Here is a 20,173-nt window from a genome sequence, read left to right as displayed (position 1 = left end):
TTTCTTGTGGAGTATTGTTCCTAAACTATATTTTGTTTTTGTGTCTCCAGGTGTGCATAATCCTGTTTCTCTGATTTGTTTTCTGAGCTGGATAGGACTGAACTTTCTTTTCTCTCTCTAGTCTACAGAAAATAATTTACCCTTTTTCCATTGTTTGTTTAATCTAAAAAATGTTCATACCTTTTTCTTAATGTATTTTCTCCTGTATATATGGAGATAAATGCCAGAAGCTTTTAGTTCTTCAGAGAAAGGTGGTAGGTATGAGATACTTCAGTTTGGGTACTGTTGAAGTTTATAGTTTTATTAAGTTTGATGTCAGCTTTTGGTTTAATGCATTTTGCTTGATTTTACACCACACAATATCCTTGCACACATTCCAGTTGAATCAATATTTTTATTTTACTTGTGACTTTTAGATTAAAACTTGACTCAAGAATTTGTGTAGATGTTTCTGCCACTTAATTTTATCTTTTCTTGTCCTGTGGCCTCCACTCAACGGGGGTTTACCCATTCTAGGACATGCATTAACGTAACTTATTTTCTTTGTTCTTGATTTTGAGTACTTATAGGTATAGGTCTAAATTAAATTTGCCATTCCTGGGACTAAGCTGCAGTGTCTATTGATAGGAAAAAATTAGTAGGGAAATCTATATATATATATATAAAGGTCTCAGTTTTTGAAATGTTAAAACATTAAGGTAAAATTCTTCATGTTGTCTTTACTAATAACGTAGCCAATGTAAGGTCAGGATTTGAAATGAAGTAGTATAATTTAAATAAGTATTATAATTTAAATATGTAATTGGCTGTAATTTATGTGCTTTGGCAAATTTTTTCTAATGTGCTAGCCAATAAATTTTTACTGTCAAAAGAATTTTGAAAGCAAATACTTGCTTTGGAGTGATGTTTTCTTTATCATACTCTATAAGCATCTATATTTATCCTGAGTTCTCTTTATTTTTAAAAAGCCTTAGTTAAGAGTGTTATTAGATAGAATCATTCATATAAATAATAAAAGTTGGGGGCACAGACTAATGATATATCCCCAGCATGTAATAAGCACTATGTAAATATCATTAAATAAGAAAATCTGTATTTTTATGAAGAATTTTATTAAGATAGCATATTAGTATGTATCATACTGGGAGTAATCCAGTAAAGAGGGAGAAATTGATGATTCAGGAGACTGATGAAAGAATGAGGCGGCACTGGTCACTTTGAAGATCTCACTAGCACACTTTGGCAAGTTGGAATTTCCAAGTGTGTTTCTCCACCTGTTGAATTAATGAATGAAATGTCTTATTAGAGCCTGCTAAGTACATGGCAGTGGACAAGTCAAAGTTCCTACACCCTAGTTGAGGATGCTTTCAGTAAACAAGCAAAATGCCTTCCTAGATGAAATCCGTAAGTGCTAAAATGGAAATAAACAGGGTGATGATGGATGATTACCTTGGAAAGAGGGAGCACTTTATTTGGGGTGGTCATGAAATTTGTCACAAGAATTTGAACACAGGCCTCAGTGTGAAGAACTAAGAGGACAGCATCACAGACAGAGGGGCCATCTGTACAAGAGGCTGAGAGACAGAAGATTGGCAAGGATGGGGGGGTGTGAACTAGGAAGGAGGTGGTTCTAACAGGAGTCTAGTGAATACAGGGGCAAGAGGCTCTGGTGGGTGCAGCTGGAGAGGTGGGCAGAGGTTAGGCCATGTGGGCGATTGTAGGTTGTCAGCAATAATGCACAGTTTGGATTTTATTCTAAGAGCAGTGGGAAGCCATGGAAAGAGTTTAAGCAGGGAATGAAATTATCAAATTTACAGTGATTTTAAAAAATTGCTATGGCTACTGGGGAAGAATGGATTGCAGGGGGGTTAGAATGAAAGCAGAGAGCAGGTTGGAGGTTCTCCCAAGAGACTCTGTGAGACATGAAAGTGACTGTTGTCTTTGTGGGTTTTGTTTTGTTTTGTTTTTTGTGCCTCCTCAATCTGAATTCTTCTCCCAGCCTTAGTCAGAACCAGCCTGACCCCAGGCCCCATCACTCTGCCAGTGAACACAGCCCTCGAGGAATTGGCCTTGCCAGTGTTCTGTGTTCACATCTGCCTGCAAGATATGCTGGGAGTGTGCCTCCAAATGGGAAGGCTTGGGGGCGGGAACAGGGCAAGTGTTCTGGTGGTTGGGAACCCACTACAGTGACCTTGGGAGGCCTAGAAGTCTAGGACAGAGCTTTGCTGCCATTGCTTCCATCCCTCTCTGTTCATTGTGGACCAAGTGGAGGGACATGGGGTCTTGTGGGGATAAAGTTAGGGCCTTTCTCCTTATCCTGGCAGTTTTGATTCTAGTATGGAAAACAATGGGCTGTCAGTGGTTACATCCACCTCCTGACTCAGTCCCTTAATCTAAATGTCTGTAATAAAATGAAGCCAGTTTCAGGTAATCAGCAGGCTTATATGACTTTTGTTGAGGTTCTTGGACACTCCTTTCAAGTTTTTTTTGTTGTTATTGTTCTTGTTTTTGGTTTTTGTTTTTTTTTTTTTTTTTTTTTTTGAGATAGAGTCTCACTCTGTTGCCCGGGCTAGAGTGCTGTGGCGTCAGCCTAGCTCACAGCAACCTCAAACTCCTGGGCTCAAGCAATCCTTCTGCCTCAGCCTCCCGAGTAGCTGGGACTACAGGCATGTGCCACCATGCCCGGCTAATTTTTTAATGTAGTTTTAATTGTCCAGCTAATTTCTTTCTATTTTTTTAATAGAGAGGGGGTCTTGCTCTTGCTCAGGCTGGTCTTAAACTCCTGAGCTCAAACGATCCGTCCACCTCAGCCTACCAGAGTGCTAGGATTACAGGCGTGAGCCACCACACCCAGCCTCCTCTCAAGTTTTTGAGTGCACACTGTTCTTCTGTATTGCATTAGTCCCAACATTGGTTATTTGCATATACTGTATTTTATTTTTAATTCCTATATCATTTTTCTTTATCAAGAATCAGGATGAATAAAAGGTATTTCAAATAAGATATGTAATAAACCTAGGAAAAACTGGGACTGCTTTGTGATTACAGAATGAGGGAAAAATCAAAGAGAGGGGTGGAGTGGAAATTAGAGGAAGGATATATTAGTAAAGAAGAAAAACAGGAAAAGTTGTAACTGATTCATCCTGTGATGTGTGTGAGGGGAGAGTAGAAGGTTACTATGTATCTTTCATTGGCAGAGTCTGTTAAATTTTTAATCTTTTCTGCAGTGAATTTAATTTACAGTTGTGACAAAGATGTGCTTTGTTTCTGTGGAAACATTTCAGAGGGTTTTGGAGCTAGTATCCTGAGAGGGGAAATAAACAGATACAGATTATATGCTATTACAGTAGACTTTCAGTAAAGTAACCGATTAGTTTGGGGTTAGAATTTCCTGGGAAGGTGTTTTTAAAGTAATTTAAAGTGAAACCCACTCACATGGTCTGTTCCCTTCTCAGGAATGGTCCCTGGCCCCATCCCCATCCCCACCCCCAGTTCCTTTTCTTATTTCCTGGGTCAGTCCTGAGTTCCCATCCAGACCTTGTGCCATGCCCAGAGTATGTGCATGGCTTTTTTTCTTTCTTTTTAGAGACAAGTTCTCGTTCAGGCACCCAGGCTGGAGTGAAGTGGTACAATCATAACTTATTGCAGCCTCAAACTCCTCGACTCAAGTGATCCTCCTGCCTCGTCCTCCTGAGTAGCTACAGGTGTGTGCCACCACACACAGCTAACTTTATTTTTTGGAGTGACAGGGTCTCACTAAGTTGCCCAGGCTGGCCTTAAACTCTGAGCCTCGAGTGGTCCTTCCACCTTGGCACCCCAAAGTGCTGGGATTACAGGCATGAGCCATCTGCCTTTTTTTTTTATTTTTTTAAAGACTTTTCTTCAGAGCAATTTTAGGTTCACTGCCAAATTAGGGGAAAGTACAGAGATTTTCCATATATCCCTGTCCCCATGTATGCACAGCCTCTGCATTGTCAACATCCCCCACCAGAGTGGCATATTTGTTACAGTTGATGAACCAACATTAACATATCATCACCACCAAAGTCCATACTTTACATTAGGGTTCTCTCTTGGTGTTATACATTCCATGGGTTTGGACAAAGGTATAATGAAATGTATCCACCGTTACAATACCATAGAGCTGTGGTGCCCAACCCCTGGGCCAAGGACCGATACTGGTCCTTACAGCAGGGGGTGAGCTGGCAGGCGATCGATTGAAGCTTTTCTGTATTTACAGCTGCTCCCCATTGCTGGCATCACTGTCTGAGCTCTGCCTCCTGTCAGATCAGCAGTGGCATTAGATTCTCATAGGAGCGCGAACCCTACTGTAAACTGTGCATGTGAGGGATCTAGGTTGCACAGTCTTCATGAGAATCTAAAGCCTGATGATCTGAGGCTGAGGCAGTGATGCCAGTGCTGGGAAGCGGGCGCAAATACAGATTATCATTAGCAGAGAGGTCTGACTGCACAGAGACCATAATAAATCACTTGATTGCAGACTCATGTCAAAACCCTGTCAGTGACTGACAATTAAGCTGCCTCTGGTGGCAGGCTTTATAGTGGCAAGTGAGTTGATATACTTCAATTGTACAGCTACATCTGGTGGCAGGCTTTAAGTCAGAATCCGACACTTATTTTAGTCTGTGCGTGACCTGCCCATTATTTTAGTTACTACTTCCATCCCTGCCTCTTTTCTACACTGTGTACTTGTCTCAGTCTCAGTTTTGGTAAGCCCACAAGCTAATCTGACCAAAAATGAGTAAAACACAAATGTTGCTGCAGAGCTTTGTTGAAAGGGGGAAAGACCCAATGATAAAACAGCAAAAGACTCTTAAGACTGCCAATGAAATGAAAGCTTCATTTAAAAGAAAATACCAAGAGTCCTACTTAAATTGCAGGTTCATTGCAACAGATGATTCACATTGTTCAAGCCCACTTTGTGGAACATGCGGCGACTGGCTATCCAACAAAGGCACGAAAACTTCAAAACTACTTTGCCCATGGAGACCAAGCACCCTGCATTAAAAGACAAGCCTTTGGAGATTTTCAAAAGAAAAAAAAAAATATGAACACAAAGAGCAGAAGCAATTATTGAAGGCCACCACTTCATCAGATGTGTTTGCAGTGACAGCGTCATTCTTAGTAGCTAACTGCATTGCTAAAGCTAAGAAGCCCTTTACTACTGGTGAGGAGTTGATCCTGCCTGCTGCTAAGGACATTTGCTGTGAACTTTTAGGAGAGGCTGCAGTTTAAAAGGTGGCACGTGTGCCTCTTTCGGCTAGCATCGTAAGTAGACGCATTGATGAAATAGCAGAGGATATTGAGGCACAATTGTTAGAGAGGATTAATGGGTCGCTGTGATATGAAATCCAGGTTGGTGAACCTACCAATGTTGGCAACAGGGCAACAAGGTTTGTTTTTGTGCAATGTATTTTTTAGGAGGATGTGCATGAAGATACGTGCACTTTTGTTGCCAACCAACATCACAGCTGCAGAACTACTCAAGTCTTTGAATGATTATGATTATCAGGAAAACTAAATTGGTCATTTTCTGTCTACATATGCACGGACAGAGCTGCTGCCATGACTGGACTGCTTTCTGGTTTCACTACTCTGGTCAAGGAGGTTGCTTCTGAATATGAGTCTACACACTGTGTCATCCATAGAGAAATGCTGGCTAGCCAAAAAATGTCACCTGAACTAAACAACGTTTTGCAGGATGTGATTAAAATTATCAAACACAATAAAGTGCATGCCCTTAACTCACATCTGTTCACACGGCTGTGAGGAGATGGATGCAGAGTATACATGTCTTCTCTTATACACAGAAGTGAGATGGCTTTCTAACGGCAGATCACTAGCCAGAGCTTTTGAGTTACAAGAGCTGCTCCAGAGATTTCTTTTAGAAAAACAGTCACCACTGGCAGCACATTTCAGTGACACAGAATGGGTCACAAAACCTGCTTACTTGTGTGACATATTCAACCTGCTCAGCGAACTCAATCTGTCACTTCAGGGGAGAACGGCAGCTGTGTTCAAGGTGGCAGATAAAGTGGCTGCATTCAAAACTGAACTGGAATTATGGGGGTGATGAGTGAACACTGGGATTTTTGACATGTTTCAAACATTAGCAGAGATTTTGAAAGAGACTGAGCCAGGGTCGTCTTTCTCCCAGTTGGTGCATATCACCTATCTCAGCTTTCAGAAGAGTCTGAGCACTACTTCCCAAACACAAAAGACCCCTGACCTGGGAAGGAATGGATCCTCGACCTATTTGTGAATAAGCCAGGTGAATCGACTTTGTTGGTGCTAGAAGGAGATCAACTGCTTGAGATCACAAATGATGGTGGCCTGAAAAGTATGTTTGAGACAACTTCAAATCTCCATATGTTCTGGATTAAAGTCAAGGTGGAATATCCTGAGATTCCACGAAAGCACTGTAAAGCCTGCTTCCATTTCCATTTTCTGTCTTTGTGAAGCAGGGTTTTCTGCAATGACAGCAGCCGAGATTAGACTAGACATAAGCAATACCCTTCAGGTGTCACTGTCTCCCATCACCCCCAGGTGGGACCACGTAGTTGCAGGTAAACAAGCTCAGGGCTCCCACTGATTCTGCATTATGGTGAGTCATATGATTATTTCATTATATATGACAATGTAACAATAATAATAGAAATAAAGTGCACAATAAATGTAATGTGCTTCAATCATCCTGAAACCATCCCCCCCCCCCAATCCCCATATGTGGAAAGATTGTCTTCCATGAAACTGGTCCCTGGTGCCAAAAAGGTTGGGGACTGCTGTGACTTACAGAGTATTTTCATTGCCTTAAAAAATCCTCTGCATATTCATCCCTTCACCTTGCCTCACTCCTCCCCACTGCCGACCCCTAGCAGCCTCTGATCTCTTTACTCTCGCCATAGTTTTGCCTTTTCCAGAATGTCATATAGTAGGAATCATACAGTATGCAGCCTTTTTTAGATTGGCCTCTTTCATATGGTAACATCCACTTAAGGTTTCTCCATGTCTTTCTATGGCTTGATAGCTCATTTCTTTTTGATGATGAAATATATTTTATTGTCTGGATGTGCTATAGTTTATTAACCTATTCACCTACAGAAAGGCATCTTGGTTGCTTCCAAGTTTTGGCAGTTATGAATAAAGTTTATATACACATCCCTGTGTAGACACAAGTTTTTAACTCCTTTGGGTAAACACTAAGGAGCGTGATTGCTGGATCGTATGGTAAGAATATGTTTAGTTTCGTGAGAAACCAAAAACTGCCTTCCAGAGTAGCTGTACCATTTTGCATTCCCACCAGCAATGAATGAGAGTCCCTGCTGTTCTTTGTCCCCCTGTGTAGCTCTTCCAGACCTAATTCCCTCCTTTTGGGACAGGCTTGTTCTTATTTTCTTTAGGCCTTAGTGTGAATCCGTGACCCTCTCTCCTTGCTGTATTAGTTAAGAGTGGATAGGTACTTATGAATGTATCTACCTTCCTATCTGGGTAGGGTCACCCAGTCAATATCAAATAGTCTTTATGATGTGTAAAGGAAATGAGTTTCAGAAACTGTGCTTATATTTTAGGGGTAAAAGAATCTTTGACCCTTTCATAAAAAAATATTTTTTTGGCTCCCCTGAAACAAAGATGGGCAAGATCTAGGTCAGTAATTAGCATATAATGGACAAAAAGATGGACACGATGGTGGGGAAAAAATGCTTTAGGAAAAAAAAAAGCTTTAATGTCCATCTATTTTTAAGCAGTTTTTGGATCAACAAAATTCTAACATAAGAATTTGGAGCAGTTTTCTATCATGGCGTTTCACCCGTACTGTTACTTTTTACAGCCCCCAAAGAAAAAAATTTTAAATCTATGAATTTTTTTTTAAAAGATAAACTTTTTCTCCTTTTCTAAAAACCATATCCTTGATAGCATCCTTTCTTATTTTCTCTTGCTTTCATAATTTATTGGTTGTCCTTGTGATGGAGCAACCTCCAGAGCCTGCTCTGTACCAAGCTCTTGTTTAGATGTTTACGTGTGGTGTTTTAAGAATGGGAAGGCAGGGGCCACTCCTGACATAGTGTTGCCCAGACTTTAACTCCTCCTGGTGGCAGAATCAGATGTCTGCTTTTCCTGTGTGTGGCTTTCTTTCTCTAACTTTATTGCCTAGTGGATACTTAGTGCTCTCTTTCGCTTTAATTCTGTATTTCCAAAGATGATTTAGAAGAGGACACATGCAACAGTAACGTAAGAAATCAAGGAACAAGGTGTGTGAGCTGGGCTCAGGTCAGAGTACTGTCACCCACAGCTGTGTGGCCATGTGGAAGTATTCTTCATCGCCTAGGTTTCTTCTTCAACTGTAAAATAGAGATAACGTTACCTCAGGGGTAGATATGAGGATTCACTGATGTGTTAGATGTGAGCACTTAAAACAGTACTGGCATTAGTACTCAATACACGTTAGTTTCTCAGCCTCAGCACTATTGACATTTGGGGCCAGATAATGTTTTGTTGTAGGGGCAGTCCTGTGCATTGTAGATGCTTAATGTCACCACTGATGCTGCAAGTTCTGATGACCAAAAATGTCTTCAACATTGCCAGATAACCTTTAGGGGGCAAAATCACTCCCAGATGAGAATCATCATGGTATTTACTAGGTGTTATATTACCCTTGCAAATTTACTGTCTCTCCTGAGGTTTGGCTGGCCTCTGAAAGTTCTACTGTCATCACAGCCATTTCTTTCTGTTTTGCTGGACTTGCTTGAGTTGGTTAATGAGCTGGATAGTAAGCTTAGTGCTTCTATTCTTGGTTAGCATCTAATGAACTTAGTCTCATTGGAACCATGTGACCTACCCCCAGCAAGCCAGCTGCCCCTGAGAACCAATCTGCAGGGTTATCTTTTGGCTCTCCAGCAGAGTGAAGGCAGATCCTTTTTCTTTCCCCCGTTGGAAAAGCCCTACATACCTATGAACCTTCCCAAGAGATCCAATTTTTTTTTTTTTTTTTTTTTTTTTTTTTGAGACAGTCTTGCTCTGTTGCCCTGGGTTAAGTGAAGTGGTGTCATCATAGGTCACTGCAGCCTCAAACTCCTGGGCTCAAGTGATCCTCCTGTCTCAGCCTCCTGAGTAGCTGGTACTACAGACATGCATCACCATGCCTGGCTAATTTTTTTATTTTTTTGTAGAGATGGAGTCTTGCTCTTGCTCAGGCCGGTTTCAAACTTCTGAGCTCAAATGATCCTCCTACCTCAGCCTCCCAGAGTGTTAGGATTATAGGTGTGAACCACCTTTCTATAACTATCTTGAATCCTTAAAGCAACCATATGAAGTCAGTGTTGCTAACTCCATTTTCTAGATTAGGAAACTAGGGCTCAGATCATTTAAATTTGTCCAAGGACTCGTGGTAGAGAATTGTAGCATTTCATCCCATAGGAGTTGTAGTCACAAGAGAGAGGATTGCCTGACAGGAGCCATGACTTTAGAGAGGAACGTAGCAACTCCCAATCCCATAGCCTTCCAGAAAGGAACAGGATGAGGAAATACATATCCCAATCCCTTTCTTCCCACCCCATAGCCTGCCAGTGCCTCTTTCTTGCTGAAATCATCCAACAGCTAGAGGACAAAGGGAGCCTGTCCTGGGGTGCAGAGCAGGGTGGAGATGGATCTGGAAAGGCAAATAGAGAATATCCAGCACAGTCCTCTCCTTTTTGTTCCTTAGGATTTTCTCTTATCCTTTGGGTATAAAACTCCTGTTCCTAACACAGGGGAAACACAAAGTTCTATCAGTCATTGCATCAAGCTCATTCATGCACCCCCTAGAACCAATACCAGTGTCTTAGTCCTTTTAGGCTGCTACAGCAAAATACCATAAACTAGGTGGCTTATAGCAACAGAAATTTATTTCTCACAGTTCTGGAGGCTGGGAAGTCCAAGATGAAGGTGCTGGCAGAGTCAGTGTCTGGTGAGGGTCCATTTCCTGGTTCAGAAGTAGTGCTTTCTAGCTGTGTCTTCACCTGGGGGAAGAAACAAGGCAGTTCTCTGGAGCCTCTTTTATAAAGACATTACTCCTATTCATGAGGGCATCACCTTATGACCTATCCACCTCCCAAAGGCCCACCTACCAACACCGTTACATTGGTGACTAGGTTTCAACATGAATTTTGGAGGTATAAAACATTCAGACCATAGCAACCAGTGGTTTTTATATAAGGTAACAGAAGAAAATTAAAATAAAACTGCTATAATTTCTGCATCTGTAGTTAGTTTTATGGCCCAAGTTGATAATCATACCTTTTTTTCTTCTAGTACTTACTTTTTATTTCCTTTACCCTATGCCAGTACCTTGGCTGGTCAAAGTTGTTTGCTGGTAGGATGACCCAAACCTTTGTTCCCATAGGGTCCAGGTTCTTAGTAGTGCCATCTTTATTGGATTGACACAGTTTCTCATTCACCAGTACCATTGGACATGCCCTAGTGAATTTCCTTCATTCCAGACATAATCTTCCTTCTTCCATTATATGGAGGCATCCTGGTTCAATCACCTAGAAATCTGGATCAATACCTCTCTAGGATAGTTACTGCTTTCTTACTATTGGTGCATTGATGAGCCAAAAATGATGAGGTGGTAGTCTTAGTTTCCAGTTTGATAGAACTAGACTGTTTCTTGGTGGAAGCATTCCTTTACCAAACTCAAGGTTGCAGTGGGAAGCAAAAATTCCTTAAGGGATTATTAGAAGTAATTCTGGCTGTATGAGAGAGAGCACCATATGTCAGCTATTGGTATAGGATGTATACTATATCTTAGAGTCCAGCTCCCGGTGTCACAGGGTGTTGTCTCCTAGCAGGTGCCATAGCTGAACCTTCTATAGCCATTCCACTGCTCTGTCAAGCATCTGCTTCTAGGTGAAAGGATGCAAGATAAGACTAGTGATTTTTGTGGTAATGAGCCTGTTGCCATACTTCTTTGCCCTGAATGTGTTCCTTGATCTGATGTGATTTTGTATAGGATTCTGTGACAATGAACAAGGTATACTATAACCAAGAATGGTTGTTCTGGCAGAAGCATTTCAGGCAGGGAAGGCAAATCTGGCTTTTGTGAGGATGAGTCTTCCCTCGGGTGGCTGTCTGATCCATCCCCTGTAGGATGGTGCCATAGTGGAGCTTGGTTTTGGTCTTTGGTGTTGAAGCTGGGCACTTGGCACTGGCGGTAGCTGGATTGGTCTTGGTGAGAGGGAGGCCATATTGTTGAGCCTCTTTATAACCTCCAACCCTACTGCTTTGGCCACTTTGTCATGGGTCCATGAACAAGCAATGGGGTGATTGGGAAGGAGGCCTACTGACATCCCTAGTACAGATTATCTTGACCACCTGAGTATTGAGAGCTTCTCTGTAGTGGGTGTCTTTGGGACACAAATGTGTTCACATTGTGTGCCATGGTGAAAGGTTGACATACATACTTCTGCAAACCTCCCTTTTTTGAAAAAAACTAATTTTCCAATCTTGTTCTTTCCAAGTCCCTGACCAGCAAGCCATCCATTAGCCATTGCCCATCGTCATCATTGCTGTGTCTCTTTGGCATCTCTCCTTACATGAAGGTGAGCCACCACATATACTGCTCAGAATTCTGTGCACTGTTCCTTTACCAGTCTCTTTCGGGCCCATCCCTCAGTGGGGCTGCCTTCTCTCACTTTCAGCCAGTGCCAGCACACTGTGTATGTCCATTAATAAACAGACTTGACTTTTTCCTCCTCTGCTAACTGACCTTAGGATCCTTCCCATAAGCCTTAAGTGTGGGTTTAGAGAGAGCTAACAAGGAGGGAGGAGCAGTACCTGGCGAGTCTGTGCTACCAGTCTCTGCAATTTCTTGTGCCATCCAGACCTGCTAAGGCCTAGTCTTGCTTTTTTTTTTTTTTTTAATTTTTTTTAGAGATGGGGTCTCACTATGTCACCCAGGCTGGAGCGCAGTGGCTATGCACAGGCATGATCCCACAACTGATCAGCACAAGAGTTTTGACCTGTTCTGTTTCTGACCTGGGCCTATTCACCCATTCTTAGGCAACCTGGTGGTCCCCCACTGCCAGGAGGTCACCATATTGACATTAGACTTGGTGCAGACACCTGATTGCCATAGGGCACGATAGCCCAGAACTCCTGGGCTCAAGTAATCCTCCCGCATTAGCCTTCTGAGTAGCTGAGACTATTACAGGTGTGTGCCACTGCACCCAGCCCTATCTTGCTTTTGCTGTACCAAGTAGAATGCTGCTGTACATGTGCAGTTATGTGATTCAATGAATCAGGTAATATTCTGTTCATGATGGGCCTTGTTACGTAGTCTCTTGATTTTCCATAGGCAGGTATCTAATCTCTATATGGGCCAAGTAGCAAGCCAGGAACCAAATAGACAGTAGTTGTTGGCAAACCCTAAGGAGTCTATAACTCTTATTCTTTTCTTGGTGCTTGTCAAGGGCTCCTTAACCCATTCCTGTCTGCCATGTCATTTCCAGTACTTCTGGGTGTGCTGAGGCATAGGCTCAAGAGTTAGGGCTGCTTTCATTGCTGTAGAACCTTCTCTTGGAACAGGCTTCAATAAAAACTGGCAGCCTTATGTATTACCCAGTAAATGGGTCAGAACAGCATATCCAAATATGAAGCTCACCGGTTCTTTTGCCTCCTCAGTGGAACAAGGTGTAGTAATTTCTCTCACTTGAGATGGGATATCCTGCCTCAGACCAGTAGAACCCTAGAAAACATCAATGTGGCAGATTCTTGAACTTCAGTGGGTTTTTTTTCTCCTATCCTCTGGTTTGCTTGTGTGTCTCACACAGTTGTCCAGGGTGCTTGCTACGTTTTGTTTATCAAGTCCCTTTAAGATAATGCCATCAATGTGATGGACCAGTGGGTGATCTGTGGGCTATCAAGGTGATCAGGGTCCTTCCAAGGCTATATTATGACAATGTAGACATAGACCTCAAGTAAGACAATGAGGATATACTGCTGCTTCTGCCACTTCATGGCAAATTGCTTCTCATTGTTCTTACTGATGGTGATAGAAAAGAAAGAATTTGCCAGATAAATAGTCACATACCAGATACCAGGTTATGCTAATTTGTACCAGCAAAAATTATCACATTTAGAATCATACCTATAATTGGCATCACCATCTGATTAAATTTGTGGTAATCCATAGTCATGTTCTAAGATCTTTCTAGTGTTGGTCCAGGCAAATGGGCAAGTTAAATGGGGATATAATAGAATTTAACATCCCTGCATCCTTTAAATTTTTGATAATTGTACAGATTTCTGAGCTTCTCCCACAGATATGATATAGTTTTGGGTTACTTGTTAGTGGGGGAAGGGTAGAATGTTCCAGGGCTTCTTCATGGCCCTTTCTCCCATCATAGCTTTGATGACATAGGACAGGGAACCAATGTGGTCATTTGGCCAGTTACTATGTATATCTATTTCCACTAAAATTCGAGGACTAGGGAAATAAGCACAGGATGACCCTATGGTCCCACTGTGAGACACGAGGGCTGACTTCATCTCTTACCTCTGGAAGTCTCACTCTGACTGGGGGACCACATTTTGGGTCCCCAGGGATTAGTGTCAGTTCAGAGCTTGTATCCAGTAACCCTTAGAAAGATTATGTATTTCCCTTTCTACAATGGACAGTCACCCTTGGGAATTGCTGCAGGTCCCTCTTGGAAAGGGCCTGGAGAAAGATCAACAGTATACACTCGTGGCATTTAAAGTAATCTTGTATTTAGAGTCTTCTTTGGTTTGAGTATACTCCTGTATGTGCTCCCCAGACTCTTGCTGGTAAAAATTGTTGAGATTCTGCAAATGTTTTGGTATAAAAAGGCAGTCTTTTCCAGAGTAAGCTTTGAGCTTCTTTCTGGGCTCTTTTGGGTTATGAGGTAATGAAGTGGGTGGTGGGAGTAGGTGGTGAAGAGAATTGGCATCCACTTGTGAAACAACTTGAAAGGGTTTTATTGGTGGTGCGGGCATTGGGAGGCTGTGTCTCCTTAATGGGGTGTAGGTAGCTGCTTTCAGCAGGGAAGTTCAGCTGAATTTGGGGTTCAGTGTTCTTAGTCTCATCTGTGTCTCCCCACATACCTGCATCTGTGATTCAGCATCATTCTCCTTTTCAGCCAGTGCCCTATGTTAGCACACAAGACTTTGCAGGGTTGCATGTTTAATTGGGTATGCAACCCTTACCATCAAACCTTGGGCTTGATCCTTGGTCCTGTCAGTTCGGCAACTATACGAGATAAAACACTCTTTAAAACAGCTGTAGATTTTCCACCCATCTACTTGGAAATTCACAGCTTACAGTTTGTCATTTGCTTTGTGCACATGCTCGAGGACAGCCAGAAGCAGCCCCAGTCCCTGTTACAATCTCTGAAGTCATTGTTTTCATCAGCCACTTGGACTTCACGCACCCTGCCCTCCAGCTGCATTCCATCCTGAGACACCATGCACAGGAGGTAGTTTGAGTGACCATGATGTCACTGTGTGCCATCCCCTACCTCTGTAGGAAGGTTGGCAGGGCACTTAGCAAATATGCATCCCATTTTTGAGGCTGTGTTTTCTGGGGTCATTCTTGGTGCCCATTAACTGTATCAGTCACATGGTACCTGGCATGCTCAAAAGTAATTGAAGGGAGTCAAGCAAAGGGACTGTTTACTAAGATGTTGCGGGCAAGGTTATGGGAACCAGCAAGGCATGATGAAGCACCCTCTTTACTAACAAAGTCAGGAAGCTTCACCTGTAGCTGTGGGAGAGGGGTTGCCTGGTAGGAACTGTGGCCTAAGGCAGAGAAACCACTTCTGTCAGAAAGGGACCAGGGGGAATAAATACCTTAGCATCTTGCTCCTCCTATCCTCTGATCTGCTAGTGCCTGGCATTGCCTGAACCCAGCCAGAAGCCAAGGATAAGGAGGTGGGCTGCCTCGGGGTGCAGTCCATAGAGGTCAGCCTTCTCATGTGGCAGGTGGGAAAGAGTGAATCTGGCAGCATAAATGGAGATTATCTAGCACAGTTGCCAAATTGGAACCCCTGGCCCAGGTTTAAGTGTGTACCTTAAGTGTAGGCTTCTACACCTAACTGCGTACTGTGCGTGTACCCTTAGATGTCCCCTGGGCACCTTGTATAAGCAACTTGTCCTGCCTACCAGCTCTTTCCTCTTCTTTATGCCTGATGCCACTTAATGTGATATCTTACTGTTTCTTCCAAAGGGAAGGGAAGTACCAGCGGGCTTTACCACCCTCTGAGTCCCACTGTCTCAAGGGAGGGGTGTGGAAAATGGAGCTCATAACCTTTACACTCTGTGTGACAGTGGAGAAGGATGGGCCAATGTGGGTTCTGAGGCTCCTGCACAGGGCCAGTTGGCCTTAGAAGGGCCATGGGTTCCACCTGCTCTCATGCCTAAGCTGTGACAGGAGGGCAGGGCCCTGGTCAGGTGCTGCCCTATTCTAACTGGGGCCAAAGCAGCTGCTGTTGTGGGCCTTTAAGGTGCTGTAACTTTTACAGATAAATGCTTCACTCTGCATTTAGGAGTGAGCCAGTTACATTTCCGTATTTTCTAACCACAAATTCACTACATATAAATCCTTCTTGAGTGAATTTCCAGCAGCAAATCCAACAAGATAAGTTTTGAATCATTTCAAAGGAAGCACCATCTAGTCAGTTAAAACTCATTGTACCTGAATAAGGTTATAAGCTGACCTTTACAGTGGTCAGATTTGTTAGAGTGATTTCCTAGAACGAATCATCAAGGAAAATTACCCAGGCAAACTGACCCTTTGAAAAGTATTACTTGGTGTCAGCAGAGAGTATGGGCTGCTATGTGTAGCAAAGGTGACATCAGTGTGACATCTCATACCCCTTGTTCATGGGTGGAATGATATTAACATACTACATTTCTTCTGTATGAAGATATACCATAATGTCTGTGACCAGGGGTTCCTTGCATAAAAATCATCCACAGGTGTTAAAACGCACATAGTACAGTGGTTAAGAGTCAGTACTATGGAGCCACACCGGCTTGGGTTCATATCCTGGAGGCATAAATTATTTAACCTCTTTGTGTCTCAGTTGCTTCATTTGTAAAACAGGGATCGATAGTTACCTACTGTGTGAGATTGTAATCTGAATTGTTCAGAAAACTCCACAAGTCTGAAAACCACATCCAACTAGAGCTTTTTAGGTGAGCGTTAGCCGTAAGTCCACGTGAACTGTGGTGTATAAGCTCACGGAATTTACTAGTAGTAAGGAAGGTAGATGGGATGTAAATGTTTGATTGTGGTTTAGTGATAGGAACATAACAAACTAAATCTCTAATGTGGACTGAAACTTACGAGCAAAAGTAAATTCCTGCTGGAATAAACATAAAATGGGTCCTAGGCACAGGAATGACAAAGCATAGTATTTTAAAAAATTGTTTTGCTAATCAATTCTTTTTTTTCCTGTTGGTTAAGGTTGCATGATGGAATTTGAACATTACTTCAAGAGGTTTTATATTTCGGATTAGTTAATTGGGTTTATCCGCTGCTGACTATTTCTTCGGACTCATTTTTTGGTGTCCTTTTGGGGCATTAAATTCAACGAGATTATACCATGGACTACAAGGAGAGCTGCCCAAGTGTAAGCATTCCCAGCTCTGATGAACACAGAGAGAAAAAGAAGAGGTTTACTGTAAGTATGTAACATAAAGCATGTGGGAAAAGTGAATATAGAGACTATTTCCATTTCTGCTTTTCTTTCCTAACCTAGAACACCCCATTCCCCCATCACCACATATCCAGATCTTACTTCTTCCAAATGATATTTCCTCCCTGGCCACTGTAAGGGAATAAATTTTCATTTTTCAGTTCAGATTTTTGCCTTTTTATCTATCCTCTTGGAGAATTTCGTGAAACTATTTGATTAATCCTCTAACCAGAAAATGTGCATGTGCATGCATACGGATTTCCACACACACTAAAATTTTGCATGCACTGTCAGGTTAATGGACTCTAGAAGTCATTGGTCCCATGTCAAGAACATTCTCCTGAAATTGTTACAGTGTCTCCCTTATGGCATCATTTTCTGCCTCGGTTAAAAAAAATCTTTAATCCAGTATTATATCTTTTTTTTTCACCTTAAAAGCAAACCCCATTTCTAGTTCTATTTGTTAATCATCATAGGGGTTTATAAAGAGTAAACACAATGAATATTTGCTTAATCGGTGTATCAGTGACTGTTATTGGAAAATAGTTACTTTTTTAATTAATGTAATGAAATATACAATATTATATTTAGTTGCAATAATCCAATTAGTATATACAGAGATCTCCTGCTCTCTTTACCCTGAAAAAATGTCCTTTATCTTGTCTGTAGCTGATTTGGTCTTCCCTGTATGTTCCCTGCCCCTCTTAACTGAGGAGTATGAAGAAATTCATTTAACCCAATTCTGTTTAACACTTAGTTTGATCTAACAATTTAAACAGTTGTTTTAGGTTAAAATGCCCAAGCTATCTAAATTTTGCTGTCTTTCTCTTATTTGAACACACATTCCTCTTCCTCCAGGTTGGCATCATGGTTTATAGGAGGAGGGGTGTCCCCTTTCACAGTGTTTGTTGAATCAATGATGACCTCATGGCAGCCTGGTGAAGGCTTTTGCATTCTTGTCATCCCTCTAAATCTTTGCCGTTCTAGCTGTGGAATGGCTGGTCTGGCAGATATCTGACTGTGGTTGACTTGATCCAGCCCTAGGCATTGTGAACTAACTTCTGATCTCTTCTTTGTTGGTTGGCCAGGGTCTTGTGGCGGCTCAATGCTGGCTCAGCCCCCTGAGGCTCTGACATGCCCTAAGCTGCACCTGGCTCAGTAGTCCACCCCTAGCCTCCAATAAGGGGGTCACCTGGCCCCTGCCGGTTGAGCCCCATGACAAGTGACTTGCAACTCAGAGTCCACGTCACATGGGAGTTGAGGAAAGCTGAGGAATTAAACTGCACCCTTTGGCTACTGTACTCTGTCTCCTTAACCAGGTGGGGCTGGGTGCTCCCAGGCTTTCTCTCCAGGCCCCAGACAAGGAGCCAGGAAACAGCCTCTCTGTCCTGTGTTTCCTGTCTTAACAAACACACCTGCCATACTCTGCACCAAAGACCAGAGCAGAGAAATTGCTCCGTATGTCTGGCCATTTTCCTCTCCTCAGCTTCTATGTTGCAGGGATATGTTAAACTGCATTTGTTACGCATTCATACAAGCAAGTTTTTAGCACCATCACATTGAAAGTAAACAAGGGTTAATATACCTTGGATGAAATAGCAAAATGTGTAAAATTTGTCCTTCCTTCCCTCTCCTTATTTTTTACCTTTGGGCCATTCTCTCCTTTAGGGACATCACCTCCTGCTAAGTGTCAGCAGCTGGTTATCTCAGGTGTCTTTTGACTTTTCAGGGTAGAGGTATTTCCATGCCTTCTGTGAGAGGGTCGGGGAGACCTATAGCATCGCTCTTACCCCGCTGTTCCCTAGCTGTGCCCTGATTTCTCAGAGGCCCTTATCCAGATCACTTTTTTCGTCTCCTTCCTTCAGATTCTCAAATATTGCCTTATTAGAGAAGCTTTTTGTGACCACCCTATATAAAATAGCACCTTCACACCCCACCCTCCCCCTTTCACTCTCTGTCCTGCTTGCCCTACTTAATTTTTAAATAGCAGTTATCACCACCTGACATTTTGTGTTTATTTATGTGTGCTTTCCCTGACTAGAATGCAGGGTCTTTTGAAGGAAAGACTTCTCTCACTGTTGTTTCACCAGTCCTTAGTAGAAGTTCAAATAAATATTTGTTGAATTGCTATTGAATGAAAAGTAGTACTAGTTCACATGTTATTTGCTGGTCCATACAATGCAGTCCTCAGTCCTTAAGAAACTTGGTTCTAGTCCCCACCCAACACAGACTCTGTCCAGCCTCAACAGGCCCAGATGCCTATGTTATACTTAGGAACAAAAATAGGCATTGTGTCACTGAGTATTCGATAATGTTTTTATACTTTAGTTCTAGTGTGTCTTTTACATAGCTCTGTACTGGAAAACTTCAAGCAGAGAAATGCATTGCATTCTAGGATGTCTTGACTTACTCCACTTGACAAATTGCCAGTGAGTTTCTGTGTTATGCCAGGCACTGTTCTGGGCACTGGGGATACAGTGGATAGCAAGAGTGACACAGTCCTCACTGTCAAGGAACTTGCATTTTAGCAGGGCAGGACAGACAGTAAGGAAATACTCAAGTAAATATATATAAGATCATTTCATATTGTAATAAGTATTACACTGCTTCCTGTGAAATCGTGTTTTTGTTTTTGGCAAATGGAATTATTTTTAAGAATTTAATTAGTTTTTGGCTTTGCTTATTTGTTTTTTATTAGAACTTATTTAATAAGCACTTGTTTATAAAACATAGCTTCACAAAGCTTTATCTTATTTCCTGTAAATATATATTCTGCAGAGCTGCTCCAACCTGGAACCTAGACCTGCTTGTAGTCTTGGCTGTACTTGGGTAGCCAGGGGAGGCCATCTGACCTTTCCAAGGCCCACTCTTCTCACCAGGAAGTCAGCACAAAGAATTAGAGAAACTCAGTCATATAAGCCTAAGTGTTTTATCTTCTTATAGCAGTTCTGTTTCCTGAGTGCTATGTGAGATAAATCTGCTGTCTAGTCTCCGTCAGCTTCAGTGGCACCTTGGCAAACTCCTTTGCCCTCCACTTCTGCACTCTCTCCATGTGGGGTGTGTATCATCTTACAACTAATTCTAACATTTTTCACCTGACAGCTTCCTCTAAGACAACTTGGTGCCTCTTGGGTAAGACCCAAAGGGCCAGATTACCGATCCCATGTAGGGTGCCCAAGCACTCTTTTCCTCTACATCTGAATGATGCATCCCTTGCCCAGGTGAATGATACCCATGTCTTTGCCTCTCCTTCCAGGTGAGACCTTATCCTTTCTCTCACAGAAGGATAACTTTACATTCTAGGGCTTTTCAGTGAAACTGTGGGTCAGCCTGTTAATATGACCTTCTCCCTAAGAGACAAGATCTCTCTGTCAGCAAGGCTTGAGTGCAGTGGCATCATTATAGCTCACTGCAGCCTTGAACTCCTGGACTTAGGTGATCCTCCCACTTTAGCCTCCCAA

The 20,173-nt window shown here is 42.3% G+C and overlaps 1 protein-coding gene across 2 annotated transcripts in view; it reads left to right on the top strand.

Annotated features, from left to right (window-relative positions):
* SGK3 (serum/glucocorticoid regulated kinase family member 3) overlaps window positions 1-20,173 on the top strand; it is a 123,804-nt gene that overhangs the window by 52,636 nt on the left and 50,995 nt on the right. For both annotated transcript variants that reach the window (XM_069466431.1, XM_069466430.1), the window contains exon 2: window positions 16,481-16,697. In XM_069466431.1, the coding sequence (XP_069322532.1) occupies window positions 16,620-16,697 (78 nt within the window). In that variant the 5' untranslated portion in view covers window positions 16,481-16,619. The remainder of the gene's footprint in view (window positions 1-16,480; window positions 16,698-20,173) is intronic.

Source organism: Eulemur rufifrons, chromosome 3 (assembly GCF_041146395.1).
Source record: "Eulemur rufifrons isolate Redbay chromosome 3, OSU_ERuf_1, whole genome shotgun sequence".
NCBI classification, from domain to species: domain Eukaryota; kingdom Metazoa; phylum Chordata; class Mammalia; order Primates; family Lemuridae; genus Eulemur; species Eulemur rufifrons.
The sequence above is the reverse complement of the archived record's forward strand: the minus strand, read 5'-3'. Positions and strand labels throughout refer to the sequence as shown.